Raw genomic sequence first — 24,900 nt, forward strand, 5'->3', positions numbered from 1 at the left:
CTCTTGGGACCTCCCACAACTAGACAGCAAGCTGAAGAGCGTCCCGAAGTTCGATCTCCGCGTCTGTGCGGGGCAGTAGAAGGCTCACAGATATGCTGTGTCTCTCTGCCAAAGTAAACAGAAAAGATCTCGATGGGTGATGCAGGGTTAGGAGCACATACATTGTAAATGCAGATAACAGGATTACTTGATCACTGACCTGCACATCCCTGCCTGACTGCTGTGTCTGTGTATAGCAGAGTGGCAGATCACGCTACAATAAGTAACCGTGCCGTTCCTGTTTCAAGCTGAATAAAGCTGGTTTTGCTAAAGTACTGAGACTCAGTCTTGTGTCGCTTTTGTCTCTGCTACAGTCCACATGCACCTCTGAGCCACGTTGACTTTTCATTATTCTTTTCGGTTCCGGCTGCTTTTCTATATATAATCCACCAAGTCGCCCGACCATGGGATACGCATGCATGCAAGACAGAGCCCTGCCCGCCAACTCTAACACTCCACCCGTGTCATGGGATACGCACGACAGAGCCCTGCCCACCAACCCTAACACTCCTCCCACGTCCATTACCTTCACATTGTTTTCCTTTTATTTCTGATCCCGTTCAACAACTATATGGCGACATCGACTTCTCAACTGTGACTCCGGAACAGCTCAGTACGCAAGCTATATTAAGTGTCACCAACGAAGACTAGCTACACCTTAATGAACAAGTACTGAAACTTATCCCTACTGACGAAGTAACTTTCACCAGCGTTGACTCCATCGTCGCAGACGATTCCACAGATCAAGTTTCACTCCCCAAAGAATTTCTTAACAGTCTTACTCCCACTGGCATGCCTCCGCATAAACTCAAAATTAAAATAGGTTCAGTCGTCATTCTTCTCAGAAACCTCATGCCAGCAAGAAGTCTCTGTGATTGCACTAGACTGACTGTTACCAGCATTCACCACAATGTACTGGAGTGTAAAACTATCGCAGCTGCTACCTCACAAATTGTCCTTATTCCCCGGATATCCCTGACCCCATCAGATTCAAATTTGCCTTTTACTTTTACACGCAGACAATTTCCTGTTAGATTGGCCTTTGCAGTGACAATTAATAAGGCACAGGGACAAACTTTCAAAACGATATGCCTGTATCTGCCAAAACCAGTGTTCAGTCACGGACAATTGTATGTTGCTCTCTCCAGAGTTCCATCCTTTCATTCACTCACAGTTGTATCCTCAAACCCACTCCATTTGGACAACTGTGTCTTTCAGGAAGTGTTCACCTATCAATAAATAATTATGCGGCGTATGCTACGCCGCGGGTTGGCTAGTTATTAATATTTTTGCTTTTCACTGTAGATCATAATCTGCTTACAAGTTGCTCATTATTGCTTAACACTAGAATTACCAGAGTCTACGAAAAAACTCATAGATCTGGCTCACCTTAAAACCGTTCTCACCTCTCTTTTGTCTTCTAAATGTGCCGATTAAGACGAGCAGCAAGCAGCCGGCTATTCCATCCCCCCCACCGCCGCAGAACGTTCACTAACTTTTCCCAGCTCATGCCTTGTTTGATTATCTGGGAGTGACTGAAGTGCTGGAGTTTTAGAGTGGAAATAATAGATCGCTGTTTGGAACACACACATTTCATGTGTGTTCTGTTTCTACAGTAATCTGTGTAAACACATTTTTAAAACAAACATTTTTCATATTTTAGTAGTAAACGACAAAATGGAGGCATAAACTATATAATGTATGAAGCCTGAAGTCCAAAGATCAAGTAAACACTTTCACAAAAGATTCAAGGAATAGACAACAGCTTCATTGGCATAGTGGTAAGATTTGCTGACTTGTAATCAAGAGTCCCCGGTTCAATCCCCACTCACTCCTATATTTGCCGTTTTCAGTAGTGCGCTGCTCCTTTTGTTAATATTATACAGTACACACATACATTTGGTTTCCGTCTGTAACACACGGTGTACATTTATAGGACTTGTAAAAGTTAGTTTTTTTTTAACTTTTATTCTCTCTAAATCACGATGACGATACATACTACCGCCCAACCCAACCCAGGGATCTGACGCTGTTATTTTTCATTTGAAATGGAATAACTGGAGATGTGAGTGGTGTTTTGAGACAATGGAACTGGACATTCTCTCATCTGGAGGGATAAAATCTGACACAGAAATGCTGGCGAATCTGCCTTCTTCGTATCTCACCGTCACTTGATTTTTTTTTATTCAGCTTTATTGAGTGTTCCTGCTCATGCTGAATTAGTGTGCACCTTATGGTGTATGATGTCAAAAAAAAAACAGACGTAGGTACTGTATATATGATATTTGGAATTATTCGTTTTATGACCTGTATAGTACATTTCGGAAAACTTTGTGGCACGGATGCAACATTATCCATATTATTCATATTCATTCACATAACATCTTGCGGTTTGTAATCAGTGACTGCGTGTTTTTTTCCCTCCGATCTTGCCAGTCCCCACATGTTGCTGTATGCTGTTTCTTTTGTACTACAGGACATGCAGAGGATAGAATAGTGCAGAGCAGTAAGTTCAGCGCTATATGCAATCATCAGATTCAAATGTTAACTGTTCACACACATGCAAGGATCGTCTTTCCTACATTTACAATGTGTGTATCTGTTACAATGTACATGCTTCTCTCTATGCTGTGGTTCCTATTACACACCTGAAAGAAAGAGACAATATATGTGAAAACATCATCGCACTAATGCAATATTATTTGAAAACAAACAGCGTCAGATCGGGTTTGGATTTATGTTGGCGCTATTACTGAAAGAAAAAAAAGATCAACATGTGCATTGATCCTGCAGCACTGAATAAGCTCACGCGCTCTAACATTTTATGTCCATGTGAGGTTAAAAAGAAAAAAAAAAGCACTTTCTTCCTCAACTGGGAATCGAACTCAGGTCTCTGATGGACAGTAAGCCTGCTGCACTCTGAGACAGCAAATCTTACCGCTACGCCACTATTGTACAGGTGCTGGTCATAAAATTAGAATATCATGAAAAAGTTGATTTATTTCAGTATTTCCATTCAAAAAGTGAAACTTGTATATTAGATTCATTCATTTCACACAGACTGATGTATTTCAGATGTTTATTTCTTTTAATGTTGATGATTATAACTGACAACTAATGAAAGTCCCAAATTCAGTATCTCGGAAAATTAGAATATCAATTAAGACCAATGCAAAAAAAGGATTTTTTGAAATGTTGGACAACTGAAAGGTATGGACATGAAAAGTATGAGCATGTACAGCACTCAATATTTAGTTGGGGCTCCTTTGGCCTGGATTACTGTAGCAATACGGCGTGGCATGGAGTCGATCAGTCTGTGGCACTGCTCAGGTGTTATGAGAGCCCATGTTGCTCTGATAGTGGCCTTCAGCTTTTCTGAATTGTTGGGTCTGGCGTATTGCATCTTCCTCTTCACAATACCCCATAGATTTTCAATGGAGTTAAGGTCAGGCGAGTTTGCTGGCCAATCAAGAACAGGGATACCATGGTCCTTAAACCAGGTACTGGTAGCTTTGGCACTGTGTGCATGTGCCAGGTCCAGATGGAAAATGAAATCTGCATCTCCATAAAGTTTGTTTGCAGCAGGAAGCATGAAGTGCTCTAAAACTTCCTGGTAGACGGCTGCGTTGACCTTGGACCTCAGAAAACACAGTGGACCAACACCAGCAGATGACATGGCACCCCAAACCATCACTGACTGTGGAAACTTTACTGGACCTCACGCAATGTGGATTCTGTGCCTCTCCTCTCTTCCTCCAGACTCTGGGACCTTGATTTCCAAAGGAAATGCAAAATTTACTTTCATCAGAGAACATAACTTTGGACCTCTCAGCAGCAGTCCAGTCCTTTTTGTCTTTAGCCCAGGCGAGACGCTTCTGACGCTGTCTCTTGTTCAAGAGTGGCTTGACACAAGGAATGCGACAGCTGAAACCCATGTCTTGCATACGTCTGTGCGTGGTGCTTCTTGAAGCACTGACTCCAGCTGCAGTCCACTCTTTGTGAATCTCCCCCACATTTTTGAATGGGTTTTGTTTCACAATCCTCTCCAGGGTGTGGTTATCCCTATTGCTTGTACACTTTTTTCTACCACATCTTGTCCTTCCCTTCGCCTCTCTATTAATGTGCTTGGACACAGAGCTCTGTGAACAGCCAGCATCTTTAGCAATGACCTTTTGTGTCTTGCCCTCCTTGTGCAAGGTGTCAATGGTCGTCTTTTGGACAACTGTCAAGTCAGCAGTCTTCCCCATGATTGTGTAGCCTACAGAAGTAGACTGAGAGACCATTTAAAGGCTTTTGCAGGTGTTTTGAGTTAATTAGCTGATTAGAGTGTGGCACCAGGTGTCTTCAATATTGAACCTTTTCACAATATTCTAATTTTCCGAGATACTGAATTTGGGACTTTCATTAGTTGTCAGTTATAATCATCAACATTAAAAGAAATAAACATCTGAAACACATCAGTCTGTGTGTAGTGAATGAAACTAATATACAAGTTTAATTAATTAGTACAAGAATAAAAGTAAAAAAAAAAACAACAAAAAAACACCCCTAACTTTTACAAGTACTATAAATGTACACCGGCTGTTACAGACACAAACCAAATGTGTGTGTTTATTGTATAATATTAACAGTAAGAGCAGCTCACTACTCAAAACGGTAAATATACGAGGCAGTCAGGATCGAACTGGGGGACTCTTGATTATAATTCAGCAAATTTTACCGCTGCACCACGAAAATTGTTGTATCATCCTTGAACCTTTTGTGAAAATGTATATTTAATCTTTAGAGTTCAGGCTTCACACATTATATAGTTTATGTCTACATTTTGTCGTTTATTACTGAAATATGAAAAATGTTTCTGTTTTAATGATGTGTTTACACAGATTATTGTAGAAACGGGAACACACATGAAATGCATGTATTCCAAATAACTTTCTATTATTTCCACTCTAAAACTGTAGCTCTTCACTCCCAGATAATCAAGGCTGGAACTGGGAGAACTTTGTGTCCGTTCTGCGGCGGTGGGGGATTGGAATAGTAGGCTGCTTGTCTTGACTGGCACATTTACAAGACAAAAGATGCTGACGGAGAGGTGCGAAGGGATTTAAGGTGGGTCGGATTTACATAGGCTTTGGTAATTCTAGTGTTAAACTGCTAACATGTTTAGTTTGTTTTCATATCAATTATTTTTACACATGTAAACTGCATTGTTTTCTGAAGCACTCCTTCCTTCTTGCAAAGTTGCCAAGGGCCAATAGATAAACTTCTGTAGAAGTGTGTTCTAAAAATAAATAAGAGTTTTTTTTTTTTAAATCGCAAGCTGCAGTGCTGCTATTTTTGAAGTTGTAGATGCTGATGGTGCATGCATATGGAAGCATTCTTTTACACCCATTTGTGTGAATGTGCAGGCATGTTTCTTGGAACTCGGCTTCACAGGATTTAAAGGACATCTGGCAGAAGAGAGGACTTGTTGTTACTTCCTTAAACCCATTTTTCAGGTTTTTACTCGACTTATTGCACACTGAGTCATAACACCCTCCAGCTCGAAGTATGCTACAACCTATCATGTTTGTGACTATTTTGTTTTTTACTGTAAAAGGTAAAAAGTAGCCATTGATATTCTTTCATTGATATTCTTATTGTTTCTTAATGTGGCATTATACTGCATTTAGGTAGGTCTTTTACTTTGCCTTATTGTAGAGTTTTGTTGGAAGTTACATTTTTTCATAGTACATCACTGCAGTGTTTTGCTGTTGTGTTAATTTTGCATATGTTTAAATTAAAGATTTTTTGTTATAGAATTTCAGTAAATTTCCAAACAATTGTTATTTTTTTATGTATTTTTTTAATTTATTTTTGACATTTCCCTAGTATTTAGAACTGAATCAGAGGCAGACTGTTTGAATAATTGAAACTAACTGCATATTAAATAACTGCATATTAATCAAAGTTTTACTTATTTTCATTCAAGCATATTAATACCTTTCTATAATAAAGAAATAACTTAGTGATTACTTCCTAACACAAAACACTTTAAATAACCACTTGCAACAGAAACAACTAAATAAAAAGAGAAACACTAATTAGACAACAGCTCAAAGTAAGTACCGTATATACTCACATATAAGTCAGGTCTTGAAACCTGAAAAATCGATCATAAAATCAGACCCTGACTTATACGCCCATTCAAAAATGTGACACATACATTTTTTTTTCTTCTTTTTGCCTCCTCCAATTGAATTTTGTTGCAGCAGCGCAGTTACCAATTTCTTTTGCTATTTCAACGACATTTAATTTAAAACCAGCTTCATATTTTCCTCCTGATCGAACACTCCATTGTAGATAAGTGTATGAGGATGTGAGATACAAAAAACACAAAAATCATTGCCACCGTTTCTTCGGAATAGTTCAGGTATTACCGTGTGGTTACATAGGCACAATACATAGAGTAACCACGGAGCACACTACCTTTTTTTTCCTATCAGGTGGGCTTAGCATATCTTAATCTCTTGGACCAATAGCGTGAGTTTTTTCCGCATTCGATTTATACGCCTGACATTTTAAAATACCAGAAATTATACAGTAAAATCAAGTCCCGACTTTATGAAATACAAAGCATTGGGTACAAATTAATATTGGTATAAAAAACAAAATAATGATAAATACATTACGGTATACCACAAGAAAACTTAAAGAATACAAATAATGCAATTTGTGATAAAAGTGAAAATAATCCAAAGCAGGATATCAGGGTAAATTAAATTCTTTCCTCATCAAATTAGTTTTCTTTTTAAAAGAACTATTTGAGCCAACTAATTATATAAATATCTTTATTGTGTGACCAAACACACACACATCCATATACATATATATATATATAAAGTGCTGGGCAACGATTAAAATTTTTAATTGCGATTAATTGCATTATTTGTCTGCGATTAATCACAATTAATCACAGAAGTCACAACAATCACATTATGTGCAAAATTCAATAATGAACTCAAAAGTACTGTAGTGCGTGTATTTGGTTTGCAAACCGTTTAAACAAAAAAGGTGCTTTTTAACAGCAGTATTCCCTTTACATAACAGCAGTTAAAATATTTCTTGTAAATCTCAGCTTAAACATTAATGTAATCAAATCAAATATAAAACCAAATCTATTTGCCACTGCCAGGGCAGTAAGGTTTTATCTAGTTTGTTACAGAAAAACAAGTTACCCTCAGAGTCCAGAGCCACGATCATAACATTATAACAGTCACCTTCTGAGCATCAGCAAGTTACCATTTCTAAATCTGTTTTCTTTTTTATATGAACAGATACCAGCAGAAATATTTTCTTTTGTCAGAGAACAGCATAAATAGTCTATGTTCAGTAGCAACTCCTTGAGGGCTAATATTTTTTCTAAAAAACTCAGTTTTCTGAAAAGCGCACAAAGCAGTGGTTTCACACATAAATCAACATCAAATGTCTGTTGCCGCCTGTTGTGCCTGCTGTCGGTGTTTGTTTGCAGTTGGCGGCAGCAGCGGCTCTGCAGGGGGCGGCTCGATGGCCGGCAGCAATGCACAGTGGGCTGGCTGTATTTGTGAGACAAGTGCGCGGGGGTGGCAGTTGCAGTGAGACACAATATGGTTAGTATCTCCTATCGTCGTAAAAGTCTGTCTTCCCAGGTGAACAATGCCATAGGTGCATCAGCTACACAAATGTGTTCACCACCACAGTGGGCTGGGGAACGATCAGCTGCTGCCGGCATCTCACTTTCATTTTCGATCTACATCTCCAGATCAATTGCATCAAAATCGGAGTCCGACAAATCAGAGTCCGATTTAGTGATAATACGATAAACGTCATCCACAGATTATTTTGCTTTAAGCATTCACTTTGGTACAGTATCTCTCCTCATGCCATTTTAGAAGCTGTTTGCTCTTCGCTACTCATGCATGTACAGGGAATCGAGGTCAAATCAACAAAGCTAACTTTCCTTCAAGCAAAAGCGTATCGTTAACATTCTCCACGGCTCCTCAAGACTCTTTCACGTCTGTCACATGTGCTCAGGGTGAAGCTAATATCTGTGAAAAACACAGGGCGCCAGTGGTGGACCTGCCAATTATGGTTTTCTATGTCAAATGCCAGTCAAGCTCCACTGTGCCGGGCAGTGAGCACAGGGCCCACTAGAGGACGGCAAGCCCTCAGGCCATTCTCATGAAGTCTGTTTTTGATTGTTTGGTCAGAGACATTCACACCAGTGGCCTGTTGCAGGTCATTTTGTAGGACTCTGACAGTGCTCATCCTGTTCCTCCTTGCCCAAAGGAGCAGATGCTGGTCCTGCTGATGGGTTAAGGACCTTCTATGACCTTGTCCAGCTCTCGTAGAGTAACTGCCTTTTCTCCTGGAATCTCCTCCATTCCCTTGAGACTGTGCTGGAAGACACCGCAAACCTTCTGACAGTGGCATGTATTGCTGTGCCATCATGCAGAAGTTGGACTACCTATGTAACCTCTATAGGGTCCAGGTATTGCCTTGTGCTACCAGTAGTGACACTGACTGTAGCCACATCCAAAACTAGTGAAAAAACAGTCAGAAAGATGAAGGGGGAAAACTATCAGTGGCCTCCACCTGTTAAACCATTCCTGCTTTGGGAGTCATCTCATATGTGTGTGTCCAGCCCGGAAGGGAGAGGTGGAGTCAGAGTAAGGGCTCCTCCTCCGAGGAAACAGAAAACAGAAAACTTGCTTAGCCGCTAATAACACAAGCGGGGCCAGCACATCAGCAAAACGAACCTCAAAAGAAAGACAAAGTCGCTTAGCTTCTAACAATCAGCAAAACGGTATCCCTTTTACTTTTCCTCCTGCTGCTAATACACATGTATACAGGGTGAGTCAAAATTATGTTAACAATAATGGATTATTTTTATATCGACCACAGCTTTCCAGGTCAATGGATAGGTCGTGGTGGACCATTGCCATGGCATCCACACTCCTCTATTTGACACCCTGTGATTTCTAGTTGTGGGGTATGGTGAAGGAGCACGTGTATAGCAGGAAAGTTCGTGATATCAATGACCTGAAGGACAACAACAACAACAATTTATTTATATAGCACATTTTCATACAAAAAGTAGCTCAAAGTGCTTTACATAATGAAGAAAAGAAAAATAAAAGACAAAATAAGAAATTAAAATAAGACAACATTAGTTAACATAGAAAAAGAGTAAGGTCCGATGGCCAGGGGGGACAGAAAAAACAAAAAAAAAACTCTAGACAGCTGGAGAAAAAAATAAAATCTGTAGGGGTTCCAGGCCACGAGACCACCCAGTCCCCTCTGGGCAGACTATGGACTGTGGTATCATTGATTCCCTATAAAACCTGTGTCTGGGCTTTAAATGGTACTATTGCTCGTTGGTTTTTGTGTGTTGAACATGATGGCGAACAGGATGAGACATTCCTGTAAATCATCTTGCACATATGAAGTATGTTTTGTGAATAAATTGTTTTGTTTCCGTCATTCAAATGTTAATATAATTTTGACTCGCCCTGTGTGTATGTGTGTATATTGTAACAAGAATGAGTCGGAGACATCATAAAGAATTGGGGCAGCCACCCGTATAATAATTTCTCGGCTGCAAAATTGCTTTTTTTTTTTTTTTGTAGCGCGGTGTGCTTAGGTCAGAGTCCAGAACAGAACTGCCTGTACTGAGGCAAGATGGCAGTTTTAAAGGCCGGGAAGGGAAATGACATCATCGGTGCAGGAACTGGGAGTGGCATCCTTGTGCCCGGAAGTGACGTCATCCTTGGGGCCGGCAACAGGCGGTATTTCCCGGGAAAGGTCTGCAAGGGACTGAGAGAGATAGTCAGTACACTGTGCCGCCCCCTGGCCTGGCGTAGAATTACTAGTGTTTAGGCCCTTCAGCTGTTTCCCATGCGCACGTGTGCGACAAGACACCCCCCCCCCCCCCTTAGCCCAGACCCATCGGGTCAGGCTGACCTGTCCGACAGGTCGTGGACTTGAGAGAGAGCATCAGCATTGGCATGGAGAGAACTCTTATGGTGAACAAGTGAAACTTACACTGTTGGAGGTCAAGAAATCCCTAGTGACCCTAGATTTGACTCCTTGTGAAGGGCCATCCACTGGAGAGGTGCATGGTCCGTCACCAGAGTAAATTCATGGCCCAAGAGGTAGTACCTCAACTGTGTAATCGCCCATTTTATCGCAAGCGCCTCCCGTTCCACTGTCGCATACCTGGTTTCCCGATCCAGCAGTTTCCAGCTCAGGTACATGGCGGGGTGTTCAACACCATCGATGCTTTGTCTCAGCATGGCCCCCAGGCCTGTGTCCGAAACGTCCGTCTGGAGTATGAAAGGAAGTGAAAAGTTGGGTGCTTTCAATATGGGTGCTGACGTAAGGGCCTGTTTTAGGTCACAAAATGCAGCGGCAGTCTTGTCAGTCCATACCAAAAGGTTTGGAGCCCTCTTCTTTGTTAAGTCTGTCAAGGGCGCTGCTCTCCCGGAGAACCGGGGTACAAACCAGCGGTAGTACCCAGCTAACCCAAGGAAAGCCTGCACTTGCCGCTTGGTATTTGGACAGGGCCAGTTTAATATGGCATTAACTTTTGAGCACTGTGGCTTCACGGCACCCTGACTCACCAGGTAGCCCAAATATTTTAGCTTCTTTTAATCCAAAGAAACGCTTCTTTGGATTAATTTGAAGCCCGGCTTCACCCATGTCCGCATGTAGTCCTTCCATGTGCTGGAATAGATGACAACGTCATCCAAATAAGCAGCGCTAAACGCGTTATGAGGACGGCGTACTCTGTCCACCAAACGCTGGAAAGTTGACGTAACCCCATGTAACCTGAATGGGAGGACCCGGTACTGCCAGTGCACACTAGGGGTGCTAAACGCGGTCTTAACCTTCACGGAGTCCATTAAAGGAGCCTTCCAGTACCCCTTTATCATGTCAAGTGTGGTCAAAAATTTTGCTTGTCCAAGCCTCTCAAGGAGGTCATCCACGCGAGGCATCGGATAGCCGTCAAACTGGGAGACTTGATTCAGTCGACGGAAGTCGTTGCAAAACCTCCAACTCCCGTCGGGCTTACCGACCAAAACAATTGGACTGGACCAGGGACTATAACTTTTCTGTAGATCCAGCATGCGCTTGATCTCAAGCTCAACCTCTGCCTTCTTTGCTTCGGGAAGATGATATGGGCGTTCTTGTACGACAACTCCTGGTTCTGTCACTATGTCGTGCGCAGTCAGAGCGGTCCTTCCGGGTTGCTCACTCACTACCTCCGGAACTGACAAGATCGCTGTTTCGAGCTCCCGTCTCTGTTTAGCATTCAACTCGGGACCGAAGTTAAGGCTGTCATTCTGAGCAAAGAAAGAGCGGGGCTGAGCAAAGGAGGGATCGGGTTCAGCAAGTTGACAAGATATACCCGCTTGCTCGGCCGACAATTGGGTTGTTTCACCAAGTAATCGATGAGCCCTTTCCTCTCCTTAACTTCATACGGGCCTTGCCAGTGGGCAAGCAACTTAGAATGCGAGGTAGGGGCCAATACCATGACCTGATCCCCCGGTTGGAACTCCTGGAGAGCCGTGCCACGATCATAATAGTGGGCCTGTGCTGCTTGCGCCTCTTCCATGTGACTTTTTAAAAGAGGTCGGATTTTTCCAAATCGATCGCATAACTGTGCGGTATACTCTAATATATTGATAGAGGGAAGAGCTTCTCCTTCCCATCCTTCTTTTAAAACGTTCAATAGTCCTCGGGTTGTTGTCCATATAACAATTCAAAAGGGGAGAACCCCGTAGAGGCTTGTGGGACTTTCTGATAAGCAAAGAGCACGAGGTGGAGGAGCTGATCCCAGTTCCTTCCATCCCCACTGACCACCTTGCGCAGCATTTGCTTGAGAGTCTGATTGAACCTCTCGACAACACCGTTGGTTTCAGGATGATATACCGCGGTCTTTAAGTGCTTTATTTTAAGTAACTTGGCCGTTTCCTTGAACATTGCCGAGGTAAATGGCGTCCCTTGGTCCATAAGGACTTCTTTAGGGATCCCGACATGTACAGAGACCCCCAGTAGTTCCCATGCGATAGCTTTAGTACTGGCAGAGCGCAGCGGAACTGCCTCTGGATATCGGGTAGCATAATCCACGAGGACTAATATATATTTATGTCCTCGGGCTGAGGGCTCCAGAGGTCCTACTATATCGACCCCAATACCCTCAAAGGGAACATCAGTCAGGGGGAGGGGAACGAGAGGAGCAACGTCCCTCCTAGGAATTTGCTGTAATTGACATTCTGGACAAGAGATGCAAAAACGGCGAACCTTCTCATTAATTCCCCGCCAATAAAATCGGAGCTTAATCCGCTCTAAAGTCTTTTTGGTGCCTAAATGGCCTCCCTGGAGGTGGGCGTGCGTCAACTCTCAAACCTACCGCTGGTAGGTTCGTGGGATTAGCAACAACTTCCGCACCCCGCCCTCATGTTCAGCTATTCGATATAACAGATCGTTGTCTAGTACAAAGTGAGGGCTGCATGGCATGGGCTGATGAGTGCGTTGACCATTGACAAGCGTGACTGCATTTTTTGCAAATTTCAGGGAGTCGTCATTCCATTGCTCCCTCTTGAAAGACACTGGTGTTTTTTTGAATTGGAAATGCATTTTGGAGATAGGGTCCGGTCTGACCTCAAGGGGTGGGAAGTCCTCTCGACCCATCAAGGCCCGGGTTGATGACATGTTTAAGTGCGACAGCCCAGGGGCCTCCCCGCCCTCCTCACAGCCCTCCGTACCTCTCTCCTTCGGCTGGTTACACGGCATGGAAACCGCCTGAGTCGGGTTAGCCCCTTCCATGACTAGGTCTACAGGGGTAAGGGGAGTAGTTATCAGCACTCCGCATTTACTGTCAGACCAGTCCCACCCTAGGATCACAGGAGAAGGTGGGTGTGGGTGGACCGCCACGGAGAACTTTTTTTTACTAACCCTTCATAGCTTATAACACACAGGGCGGTTTTATATACACGTGTTTCCCCGTGTATGCACCGGATACTGGTCTTTTTTCTCGTCCACTGTCACAGTAGTACGTAACTGCAGTCAACAATAGAGATGTTGCTGCCGGAGTCTAGAAGGGCTGTAACTTGAAATCCATTTATAATTACTACTCCCGTATGACCAGTAGCCAGGGGGTTCGTAAGTGCACATAACCGTCCTCCGTCCCCCCCCCCCCCCCCCTCCACCCACATTTCTCCGTGCTCCCGCGCGAGTGGCCCACCCCGTGGCCCAGGGACATCGGGACAGACTTCGTTTTATATAGAAGGGACTTATACAGTGGGACATAATCCCTACGGAGTCCACTAGATGACCGTTCTGCTCTCACAGATTGTTAGGCTGGCTTAGTTGTTCTTACTTGTGTTATTAGTTCGTCCAGGGAATGAAAGTCTCTCCAGACCGGCTGGGCAAAGTTAGTGGGAAGACCTTTAATTAGAATAAAGCAGGCCACCTGCTGCACAATTTGTAAGGTGTTTAATTCAAATGGCTTCAGCCATTGAGCCACTAGCTCCCAGAGAGCATAAGCTTGCTCCTGGGTTGATCTCTCCGGATCATATTCCCAAATTTGTAAGTCTTTTACCTGCTGGTCTGGGGACAGCCCGTATATCTCTGGGACCTTGGTCCCAATGGACGGCTCAGTCCTCTACTCTGAGAGAACATAATAAGCCCTTTTCGTTTTCCCCCCAGGAACCAACCCATGTTGGTGGATCTCCTCCACATTCTCCCTGTGTAGGACTAAGGGCTCGTTTTCCCTTAGTGGGAGCGAAGCCTGCACCATGTCGCTCCGGACCGCTGAACGCGCCCCCCACAGGTACTCTCCTACCTGAGTATATCCATGGTTCCTTCCCGGTTTCTTCTGAGAAAGCCTCATCCTGCTGACTACGCCACTATAACAAGAATGAGTCGGAGACATCATAAAGAGTTGGGGCAGCCACCCGTATAATATTTTCACGGCTGCAAAATTGCTTTTTTTTTTTTTTTTTTTTGTAGCACAGTGTGCTTAGGTCAGAGTCTAGAACAGAACTGCCTGTACTGAGGCAAGATGGCAGTTTTAAAGGCCTGGAAGGGAAATGACATCATTGGTGCAGGAACTGGGAGTGGAGTCCTCGTGCCCGGAAGTGACATCATCCTTGGGGCCGGCAACCCTGGCCTGGCGTAGAATTACTAGTGTTTAGACCCTTCAGCTGTTTCCCATGTGCATGTCGGGTCACGACCGTAATTCGTTCCAAAACTCTGGTCGTAACCCGATTTGGTTGAGACCCGAAGTGATTTCCCCCTTAGGATTGTATGTAAATACAATTAATCCGTTCCATACCGTACAAACTGTATGTAAATATATTTTTTTTAAAGATTTTTAAACACAAGAATAGTTAATTATACCATAGAATGCACAGAGTAATAGTAAACTAAATGTAAAAACATTGAATAACACTGAGAAAACCTTGAACAGAGAAAAGTAACATTGCAAGAATTCATGCTATAGCCTTACGAACCGCTCGCTGTAAACACTTTTTTTTAATGAGTTTTAAGCACAGGAAAAAAATGAACATTTGAAAAATCTGTAATTTAATAAACAACCAAGTAAAGTAATATTGCAACAATTAACACTACGAACTGCTCGCTGTAAACACTTTTTTTTAATGAGTTTTAAGCACAGGGAAAAAAAATGAACATTTGAAAAATCCATAATTTAATAAACAACCAAGAAAAGTAACATTGCAACAATTCATGCTATGAACTGAAAAATGAACATTTGAAAAATCCGTAATACAAAAACTAACCATAAACTAACCTTGCATGAGTCGAGTTTTGGCATGATGGAATTGAGGAGGAACTGGGTGGAGAGGAGATTACAGTTTTGAGGTAAAGTCTGTGATGATGCGGGTTTGCTGCATGCTCCCATCTTGCTTCCGGGAGCCCTTAAACCCGTCACCGTCAGTAATGTTACCGATGAGCATGACAGTGAGGCACTACTGTACAGTGGAGCAAGGGGATGGTGCAAAAAGTGTCAAGTGCTTTTATTAAAATCAACAAAACAACATTCAAAAGCAAAGTCCAAATTAAATAAAGTGCAGTGCTTTCAGAATACTTCAGTAAATAAATAATCCCATAAAAACAGAAATGAAGTGGAGGTTAAAATCCAATAGAAAAAAAGTCTTCATTAAATACAAGAAGGTTAAAACAATGCTGGAAGCAGTCTCTTTAAAAAACAAGCCCGGTGCATTCTTTAATTGGTGACCCCTGCTGCCTTCTTGGCCTTACGCGGCCAGCTGTCCTTTTTCTGGTCACTCCAGCTCCTTGATTGCTCAGCTGGAGCAACCGCTTCCTTCTGCCCCACCCCTGCTTGGGCTCACTGTCCAGCTGCCTGCCTGCGAGAATACGCTCGCTTGCTCGCTCACACCGGTTCTTTCCACACTGCTTCCTGCTTACTTCCTCATTCCGCAACCTCCGTCTTTCTTTTCTTTTTCCTCCCTTTAGCCGCCTCGTGCTTCTATTTATGATGAGGACATGACAGCCGTAGCGTGGCGTTTATTTATTTAAAACTGGCCTCTTGACGTGAGCTGTGTACCCGCTATACCATAAAGTCCCTCTGCGTGATACACGTCTGACCGAGAACAATGTACTGTACAGGGAGAGATTAAACACGTGCGTAAATCACCAGTGCATACGAACCAGAAGGGCAACGAAATAGAGCACAAAGAGTTCACAGCGAATGCACAGGGAGAGACTGAACACGTGCGGAAATCATTGGCGCGTATGAACCGGAGGGGAAACTGGCTTGTTCTTCAACTGAGTGTGTGGTCTTGAACAGATGCAAAACTTCGGCAAACTTTTTGGTTGTAACCCGATTTGTACGTGGTCTGAAACGTTCGTGACCCAAGGTTCCACTGTATACTGTGTGTGTGTATGTATATATATATATATATATATATATATATATATATATATATATATATATATATATATTGTAGCAGTTAAGGCTTTTGTCCACCTCTTGAACCCGCAGGTATCACTCGAGACACGAGGTAAAAGTATAACTAATATTATTTTTATTATTATACAGTGCACCAAGCACCCTTTCCACCACACTATTCATATAACCAATAAACTCTCTACAATAAACAATCCTCCTCGCCCAGACACGTCGCCACCCTACCTCCCAGCTCAGTGTTCTGGGCTTCCCACAATCCTTTTATATCCCCTGACCCGGAAATGGTTCCTGGCAAAACCCACAAGTCCGTTTTCCTTCCGGGTCAGGGCAAACAGTCCTTTTCTTCATCCCGGGAGCACGTCGCTTCCTCCAGTCACGTGACTGTGACGCACTCCCGGGTTATAGGGCACTCAAGAGCCCACTAGCCCCCCTACAGTGACTCCCGGTGGCCCCCAAGGTATCCAGCAGGGCTCTGTGTATAAACTACAGAGTCCATGAGGCCCTGCTGGAAGTCGGGGCACCCTCATGCTGTCCGGAGGGCTCCTCCTAGCGGCCTGGGGGTGGCGACCGGAGTCCATAGCCGGTCGTCCATCACAATATATATATATATATATATATAGATATATATATATATATATATAGATATATATATATATAGATATATATATATATATAGATATAGATAGATACTTTATTAATCCCTATATGGTTGAAAATAGTTTACTGTCAAATAAATGCAAAGAGTACACGACACGTGTTTCGCCCACATTCTGGGCTCATCAGGTGTACACACTCCACTGCACTCCCTCTCGGGAATCGAACCTCGGTATATATATATATATATATATATATATATATACACACAGTGCATCCGGAAAGTATTCACAGCGCATCACTTTTTCCACATTTTGTTATGTTACAGCCTTATTCCAAAATGGATTAAATTCATTTTTTTCCTCAGAATTCTACACACAACACCCCATAATGACAATGTGAAAAAAGTTTACTTGAGGTTTTTGCATATTTATTAAAAATAAAAAAAACTGAGAAATCACATGTACATAAGTATTCACAGCCTTTGCTCAATACTTTGTCGATGCACCTTTGGCAGCAATAACAGCCTCAAGTCTTTTTTAATATGATACCACAAGCTTGGCACACCTATCCTTGGCCAGTTTCGCCCATTCCTCTTTGCAGCACCTCTCAAGCTCCATCAGGTTGGATGGGAAGCGTCGGTGCACAGCCATTTTAAGATCTCTCCAGAGATGTTCAATCGGATTCAAGTCTGGGCTCTGGCTGGGCCACTCAAGGACATTCACAGTGTTGTCCTGAAGCCACTCCTTTGATATCTTGGCTGTGTGCTTAGGGGTCATTGTCCTGCTGAAAGATGAACCGTCACCCCAGTCTGAGGTCAAGAGCGCTCTGGAGCAGGTTTTCATCCAGGATGTCTCTGTACATTGCTGCTGTCATCTTTCCCTTTATCCTGACTAGTCTCCCAGTCCCTGCCGCTGAAAAACATCTCCACAGCATGATGCTGCCACCACCATGCTTCACTGTAGGGATGGTATTGGCCTAGTGGTGAGTGGTGCCTGGTTTTCTCCAAATGTGACACCTGGCATTCACACCAAAGAGTTCAATCTTTGTCTCATCAGACCAGAGAATTTTCTTTCTCATGGTCTGAGAGTCCTTCAGGTTTCTTTTGGCAAACTCCAGGTGGGCTGCCATGTGCCTTTTACTAAGGAGTGGTTTCCGTCTGGCCACTCTACCATACAGGCCTGATTGGTGGATTGCTGCAGAGATGGTTGACCTACTGGAAGGTTCTCCTCTCTCCACAGAGGACCTCTGGAGCTCTGACAGAGTGACCACCATGTTCTTGGTCACCTCCCTGACAAAGGCCCTTCTCCCCCGATCGCTCAGTTTAGATGGCCGGCCAGCTCTAGGAAGAGTTCTGGTGGTTTCGAACTTCTTCCACTTACGGATGATGGAGGCCACTGTGCTCATTGGGACCTTCAAAGCAGCAGAAATTTTTCTGTAACCTTCCCCAGATTTGTGCCTCGAGACAATCCTGTCTCAGAGATCTACAGACAATTCCTTTGACTTCATGCTTGGTTTGTGCTCTGACATGAACTGTCAACTGTGGCACCTTATATAGACAGGTGTGTGCCTTTCCAAATCATGTCCAATCAACTGAATTTACCACAGGTGGACTCCAATTAAGCTGCAGAAACATCTCCAGGATGATCAGGGGAAACAGGATTCACCTGAGCTCAATTTTGAGCTTCATGGCAAAGGCTGTGAATATTTATGTACATGTGCTTTCTCAGTTTTTTTTATTTTTAATAAATTTGCAAAAACCTCAAGTAAACTTTTTTCACATTGTTATTATGGGGTGTTGCGTGTAGAATTCTGAGGAAAAAAATTAATTTATTTTGGAATAAGGCTGTAACATAACAAAATGTGGAAAAAGTGATGCGCTGTGAATACTTTCCGGATGCACTGTATATTTGTATGAAATAAGATGTCTCATTTTACATTGCTTTCTAACTTTGAAGATATATAGCATTTCAACATGCATGGATGAAAAGATGCAAAAATAATGCTTATTGTTGCCTACTTATAACTTTATTTGTACTTAAAAGGTTTTCTGAGGTGCTCTTAACTTTATTGCCCATTTTGAGCAGCAATTAGGCACAAGGCTAAAAAGCAAAGAGAATTGCCAGAATCAGCAGCATCTTGCAAACCATTTAACTTTTCATCTTCATCAATAGCGCCACTGTTTAAAATGTCAAATAGTGACTCATTAAAGCACAAACAAATATAAATGAACAACAAACACTTTTAGAAAACTTGGTAAACCACTAGACTCAGAGGAGTGTCACAAAGTGTTTTACATCTACAGTGCTGCTGCTTCCAGCAGAGAAAGACAGAGAGAGAGAGCAAATGCTAATAGAAAATGTTTAGAACACAATCTCCTAATGTTTGACCATTACCTAACCTGTTACTCACATGGCACAAGTATCAAACAAATGAGACATTAGGTGAACAGTTCTCAAAAATTTTGGAGAGAGACTGAGGATGTATGAAACAGTGGGAGACTATACCAGGTTATGCCAACACATGACATCATTTGCATGAATTCAGCATATTGCGTGGTGCATGGCAAATTCAGGTTTTGTATTCTAGAACTTTCTGGAACTTTTATTTATTTATTAATATTTTTGATCCAATGTTGATTGAATTCATGGATAAGGAGGGCTGACTGTACATGATTTTGTTTTTGGAGATATAGTTTTAAAAGTAGTCAGTAATAAATTTCATTAGCTAACAGTACTCTTGAATACATCTTTAGACACGTACCGCGTAACTGTATTCTTGAATACATCTTTAGAAACGTTCCGCAAACTGAATCCTTAATACTTTTGTATTCTGAGTATGTGATGCCAGTACATGTATTCTGATACAGCCAAACCCTGAGAGTGTGTGTATATATCACCAGAACATCCTCAGCACCTGGTGATGTCTATGAATCACAGACTTCAAGCAGACATTGCACTGTGCACTTTAATCATATAAGAATTGTTTTGTTTTTAATTTTAAATTGTAGAGCAAAGGGGTAATTTTTATTTTTTTTGAATAAATTCATGTCAGAGTAGATTCTGAAGTGTTACAAAAATTTGAATAGTGTTATTGTATAAGCCTACCCATAGCCTATGTTGCCTCCTTAGCATTGCATTTTATCACAAAAAAACATGTAAAAGCGTTGCTTTTTTTATGGCATGGAAAGTGACATTTTTATTAAATCTCAAAAGTATAATAATGATACAAATAATAGTAATGATCAGGAAAATAATATGACATGAACAATGATAACAAAAATAATAACAGTAATAATAATGCTATTAATAATGCCAGAATAGTATCTTTCTTCTTCTTCTTCTTTAGGCTGCTTCTGTTAGGGGTTGCCGCAGCGGATCATCTTTTTCCATATCTTCCTGTCCTCTGCATCTAGCTCTGTTACACCCATCACCTGCACCTGAAAAGTGAAACTATTGCAATATTGTCCACTTTTCAATAAAAAGTCTAAAATACATTTATTTAAATTACACCCACACCCACTCCTGTGTTATTACTTGTTATACGGTATGTGTAATTTGATATTTAAGGATCTTTGTTATTCAGTTCTTTATGTAGTCACTGTTCATATGTAATTTATTTGTTTGTAAAGTGGTATACCCAAAGATCTGACCATGATTAACCAAATAAACCCATCCTCAATTTTGACATTTTTATTTTACTTTAATTTTACTGGCCACACATTCTTCATATTTAACTCAGCATACATGTTCTATACAAAATATCAAAATGAGTGGCAGAATAAATTATGTTTTGCATATAAATGACAGTACAGTAAGTTACAAAATTCATTCACATTTTTTATCAAAAAATGCCCTTTGAATATTATTCTTGTTAATATAAATGTTGATATTAGTTAGCTTCCAAGAACTATAAAGTAATGCAAAATGTTCCACAACAACAGCAACAAAACAAATGGATTTGAAATATCCATGGCTCACAAGTTTATTATTGTTTTCAAGTAATAAAAAACAGGATTTTTTTTTAGCTTTTACTGTATTTAAATCAGTGGTTTTATTATGAACATCCTTTACTCAAAAGCCACAGGTACTAGATACCCAAATAAAGGCCAAGCACTATTGTTTCAGAATTTATACAGTACAACTGGTGAAGGAACTATGTTGTAAGAAGAAATTATAGAACAATGAAGTTAAAAACTCCAACTACATTTTTACCAAAAAATGCAATTTAAGTGTTACTTTTCTTGTCATAAGTAGTGGAATATACTTCTCAGTACTACAAAGACAACAAGATTTTCTTCCACCCCTTTACCGTTTTCAAATAAATCACCATGTAAGAAATTTGCCTTGCTGAAACGTATAATCCTACATGTGTAAAAGAAGGCTTGACATCGCTCTTTTAGAAAATGCATATACAGTAATCCCTCCTCCATCGCGGGGGTTGCGTTCCAGAGCCACCCGCGAAATAAGAAAATCCGCGAAGTAGAAACCATATGTTTATATGGTTATTTTTAGATTGTCATGCTTGGGTCACAGATTTGCGCAGAAACACAGGAGGTTGTAGAGAGACAGGAACGTTATTCAAACACTGCAAACAAACATTTGTCTCTTTTTCAAAAGTTTAAACTGTGCTCCATGACAAGACAGAGATGACAGTTCTGTCTCACAATTAAAAGAATGCAAACATATCCATCTTCAAAGGAGTGCGTGTCAGGAGCACAGAATGTCACATAGATAGAGAAAACAATCTCTAGCAAACAAATCAATAGGGCTGTTTGCTTTTAAGTATGTGAAGCACCACGGCACAAAGCTGTTGAAGGCGGCAGCTCACACCCCCTCCGTCAGGAGCAGGGAGAGAGAGAGACAGAGTTTGTTTTTCAGTCAAAAATCAATACATGCCCTTTGAGCTTTTAAGTATGCGAAGCACTGTGCAGCATGTCGTTTCAGGAAGCAGCTGCACAAAAGATAGCAACATGAAGATAATCTTTCAGCATTTTTAGACGAGCGTCCGTATGGTCTATGTGTGCGAACAGCCCCCCTGCTCAATCCCCCTACGTCAGGATCAGAGAAAGTCTGCGCAAGAGAGAGATAGAGAAAAGTAAGCAATTTAGCTTCTCAGCCATCTGCCAATAGTGTCCCTTGTATGAAATCAACTGGGCAAACCAACTGAGGAAGCATGTACCAGAAATTAAAAGACCCATTGTCCGCAGAAATCCGCGAACCAGCAAAAAATCTGCGATATATATTTAAATATGCTTACATATAAAATCCGCGATGGAGTGAAGCCGCGAAAGGCGAAGCGCGATATAGCGAGGGATCACTGTATCTGGGGAAGGAATTACACTGTTTGCCCAAATTATGGAAAAAGGCATTGAAAATTTTATGTGTGTATGTATATATAGCAAAATATAGCAATAATAATTAATTATTTGAATGAACATTAGAATGATTAATCTACTTTAATGAAAATTTTTACTTGTAAGTTACACTGGGTGGTGTATGCTATTTGTGAAGGTGTGTGTTGCCCAACGTAACCAAAATTAATACCTTATTAATGACACTGAACATTCTTTTAAAATAGCAATTTTAAAGTCTTTAAAACAATGGGGAATGTTGCATATGACAGTCATTGTAGTTAATGCTTCATTGTTAAAAACAAACTAAGCATTTACAACACAGTTAGCATTTACAACACAGTTAAAAGTGTACAGAGTTGTGTTAATGACATTAGTGAGCACCAGGCGTAGTTGCCAAAGTTTGTTATTGGTTATGTTATGAAGAAGATTCTTGGTGATTCAGTTGTGGTTTAAAATTGCTGTTAAGTGGTGAAAAGCCAAGCAAAATGACACCTTTTATTGGCAAACTAAAAAGATTAGAATATGCAAGTTTTCGAGGCAACTCAGGCCTTACATCTTGCCTGAAGAAGGGGCCTGAGTTGCCTCCAAAGTTTCCATATTGTAATCTTTTTAGTTAGCCAATAAAAGGTGTCATTTTGCTTGGCTTTTCTCTACATTCATAATGGCTAACACGGTACAACACCCTAGTACTACTGTTAAGTGGTAGAACAGTAGAACCCAGATTATGTGAGGTAATGTGGTACAAAACTCTGATAAAATGGATGGCCGCTGTAGTGGCGAAAATATGCAGAGATGGTGGGAGCTGACACAGAGAGACATCAGCTGACATCACCAGGGAAGCTCATGTCTCACAGTGGACAGAGACGGGCTCGGTGTAGTTGATGGATGGAGACATTCATAGCTCATGCCACAAAGCTCACACCTGGGAGCATATGTACACAGTTAATACTGTTGTCACACTGACAGTTGCCGAGGGGTGAGTGAATCACACCCACATTCCCACAGTCACCAGCTCCTTGACCATTCGCTTTATACAGTTGAGTTTAAAGGTATAGTATTTATGAACATGGTACAGTAAGCAAAGCTTTTATGAATCATAAAACAATGCATTACACTTAGAGGTTTGCCTTGGCTAATGCGGAACCTTGGTATATTTGGGTTCAGATAATCAGGGTTCTGTGGTATTTAAAACACCACGATGCGGGACAATGTTATCCCATTTGTAAACATGCAAGATTAATGGCTAATTATTTGTCATGACATGCCCCTTACTACAATCAAACACAAAAGTACTTTACTCATCAAATACAGAAACTAGTGATAAGAAAGGTACTTGAGAGTTTTGTGGTATTTGCAAATACACTGATTTATCTTTTACCAAAATAGTTTTATCCATTCAGAACACTAGTGGAAGGAACTCTGTGTTCTTTTTTCATTTGTAATATTTCTTAGATCCTCGTATTTTCCGATGCCCTTAAAGGAACTGGCAACAAAACAGTAAATCTGCAATGCAGTTTACATGTTTGTTTTGATAGATGGTTTGTTAAACACTGCATAGGGTAAATGTTTGTTGGGAAGAAAAAAACAAGTCTTGTGGAAAACAAGATGAAAACGCAAGATGTGCAGTATGAATTTTCTTTATGCAAGTCTTTCTAAGAAAATATTCACCTTTTATTGAAATTGTTTATTTTTCTCTTGTCTCTGTGAAGACTGTGCATAACATCTCTTGAATCAGTGGGCAATTTCTTTTTTACAAATTTAAATTGGAGCCTGTGAGTAAATGAAGATTTGCTGTTCAAGTGTTTTGAAAAGATTTGGAATGACCCTTCCCGGGATGTTTCTTTTGGTGCTTGGTGTTGACACCTTAGAGCTTTGTAAAAATTCTTATTCTTTGTGTGCATTTCTTGTAACTTTTCTGTACACCTGGTATATGCTCCTCCTGGTGAATTGGAAGAAATGTTCACAAAAGGCAGATGAAGATCCAGATGTAATTCGCCTTTGCATTGGTTTACTTCATAATTAATGCAGTCAGTGCACAAGTGTATTTTTTCAAAACCTCTTTGCAAAGTTTGCTCTTTATTAAAATGTAATTAATCACAAATTCACATACTATTGGTAGTACTCTCTCCCTTAAACATTTCTCAGCTCCTCAGAAAAAGTGAGGAGTGATCTTAAAAATCAAGGTGTTGTGATCCCCCAAGCATTTTATCTAATTAGTTCACAGAATGTTTTTTCCTTTGGTTCTTTGTTGTGGCTGCAGTTTGGTGAAGTTGAGGTAAAGTTGTTTCTTTGTGATGGCAGCCACGAAGAGGACAAGACACTTTAAAATGTCAGAAGTGAACTTAAATAACAATAATATTTAATAATTGTTTAATCTTTTCTTGTGACAACACAGCAGTCTTGTACAGCAATTGACATTTTTCACATTTTCTGTGTGTGCTCGTTAAAATGTATGTATATGTTTTTTCACTAATAAGTTTACTTTCAATTGAATATCCATACAACATACATATAGTGTTTCAGCATCTTGTTTGTACTCTGAATCTTTCTGTCCATAACTGTTGATTTTTTATCTTTTTTTTTTTCTTTCTTCAGATCATCTGGAGAACCTCTGTACGAAAACATTGAATCTAACCGAATGTAAGTTAAATGTTCTTGGACGCTTTGTGTGGTATGTTTTCATTTCTTAGTTTTATCTCAAATTTTTTTTAGTTTAGTTTTATTGTGAATTTGCACTTGGGCTTCAGCTAAATAGCATTTATATTGTTGTCTTAAAGATACACTTTGTTTAATCTTTTGCATGTGTGTGGCATTTTAAAAGCATGAGCAACTTATTTCACAAAGATCAACTTTTCAGATTTTGTTTACCGAAATTGTCATGATATTTTTTTATCAGTCTATTTCCTAAGAAAAAAAATTGATCACAATGTTAAAG

At 41.0% G+C, this 24,900-nt stretch overlaps 1 protein-coding gene across 2 annotated transcripts in view; it reads left to right on the forward strand.

Moving 5' to 3' along the window:
• Positions 1 to 24,900, forward strand: part of ube3a (ubiquitin protein ligase E3A) — a 174,950-nt gene that overhangs the window by 43,342 nt on the left and 106,708 nt on the right. For both annotated transcript variants that reach the window (XM_028800041.2, XM_051926868.1), the window contains exon 2: positions 24,561 to 24,605. In XM_028800041.2, coding sequence (XP_028655874.1) covers positions 24,561 to 24,605 — 45 coding nt within the window. The remainder of the gene's footprint in view (positions 1 to 24,560; positions 24,606 to 24,900) is intronic.

Source organism: Erpetoichthys calabaricus, chromosome 4 (assembly GCF_900747795.2).
Source record: "Erpetoichthys calabaricus chromosome 4, fErpCal1.3, whole genome shotgun sequence".
NCBI classification, from domain to species: domain Eukaryota; kingdom Metazoa; phylum Chordata; class Cladistia; order Polypteriformes; family Polypteridae; genus Erpetoichthys; species Erpetoichthys calabaricus.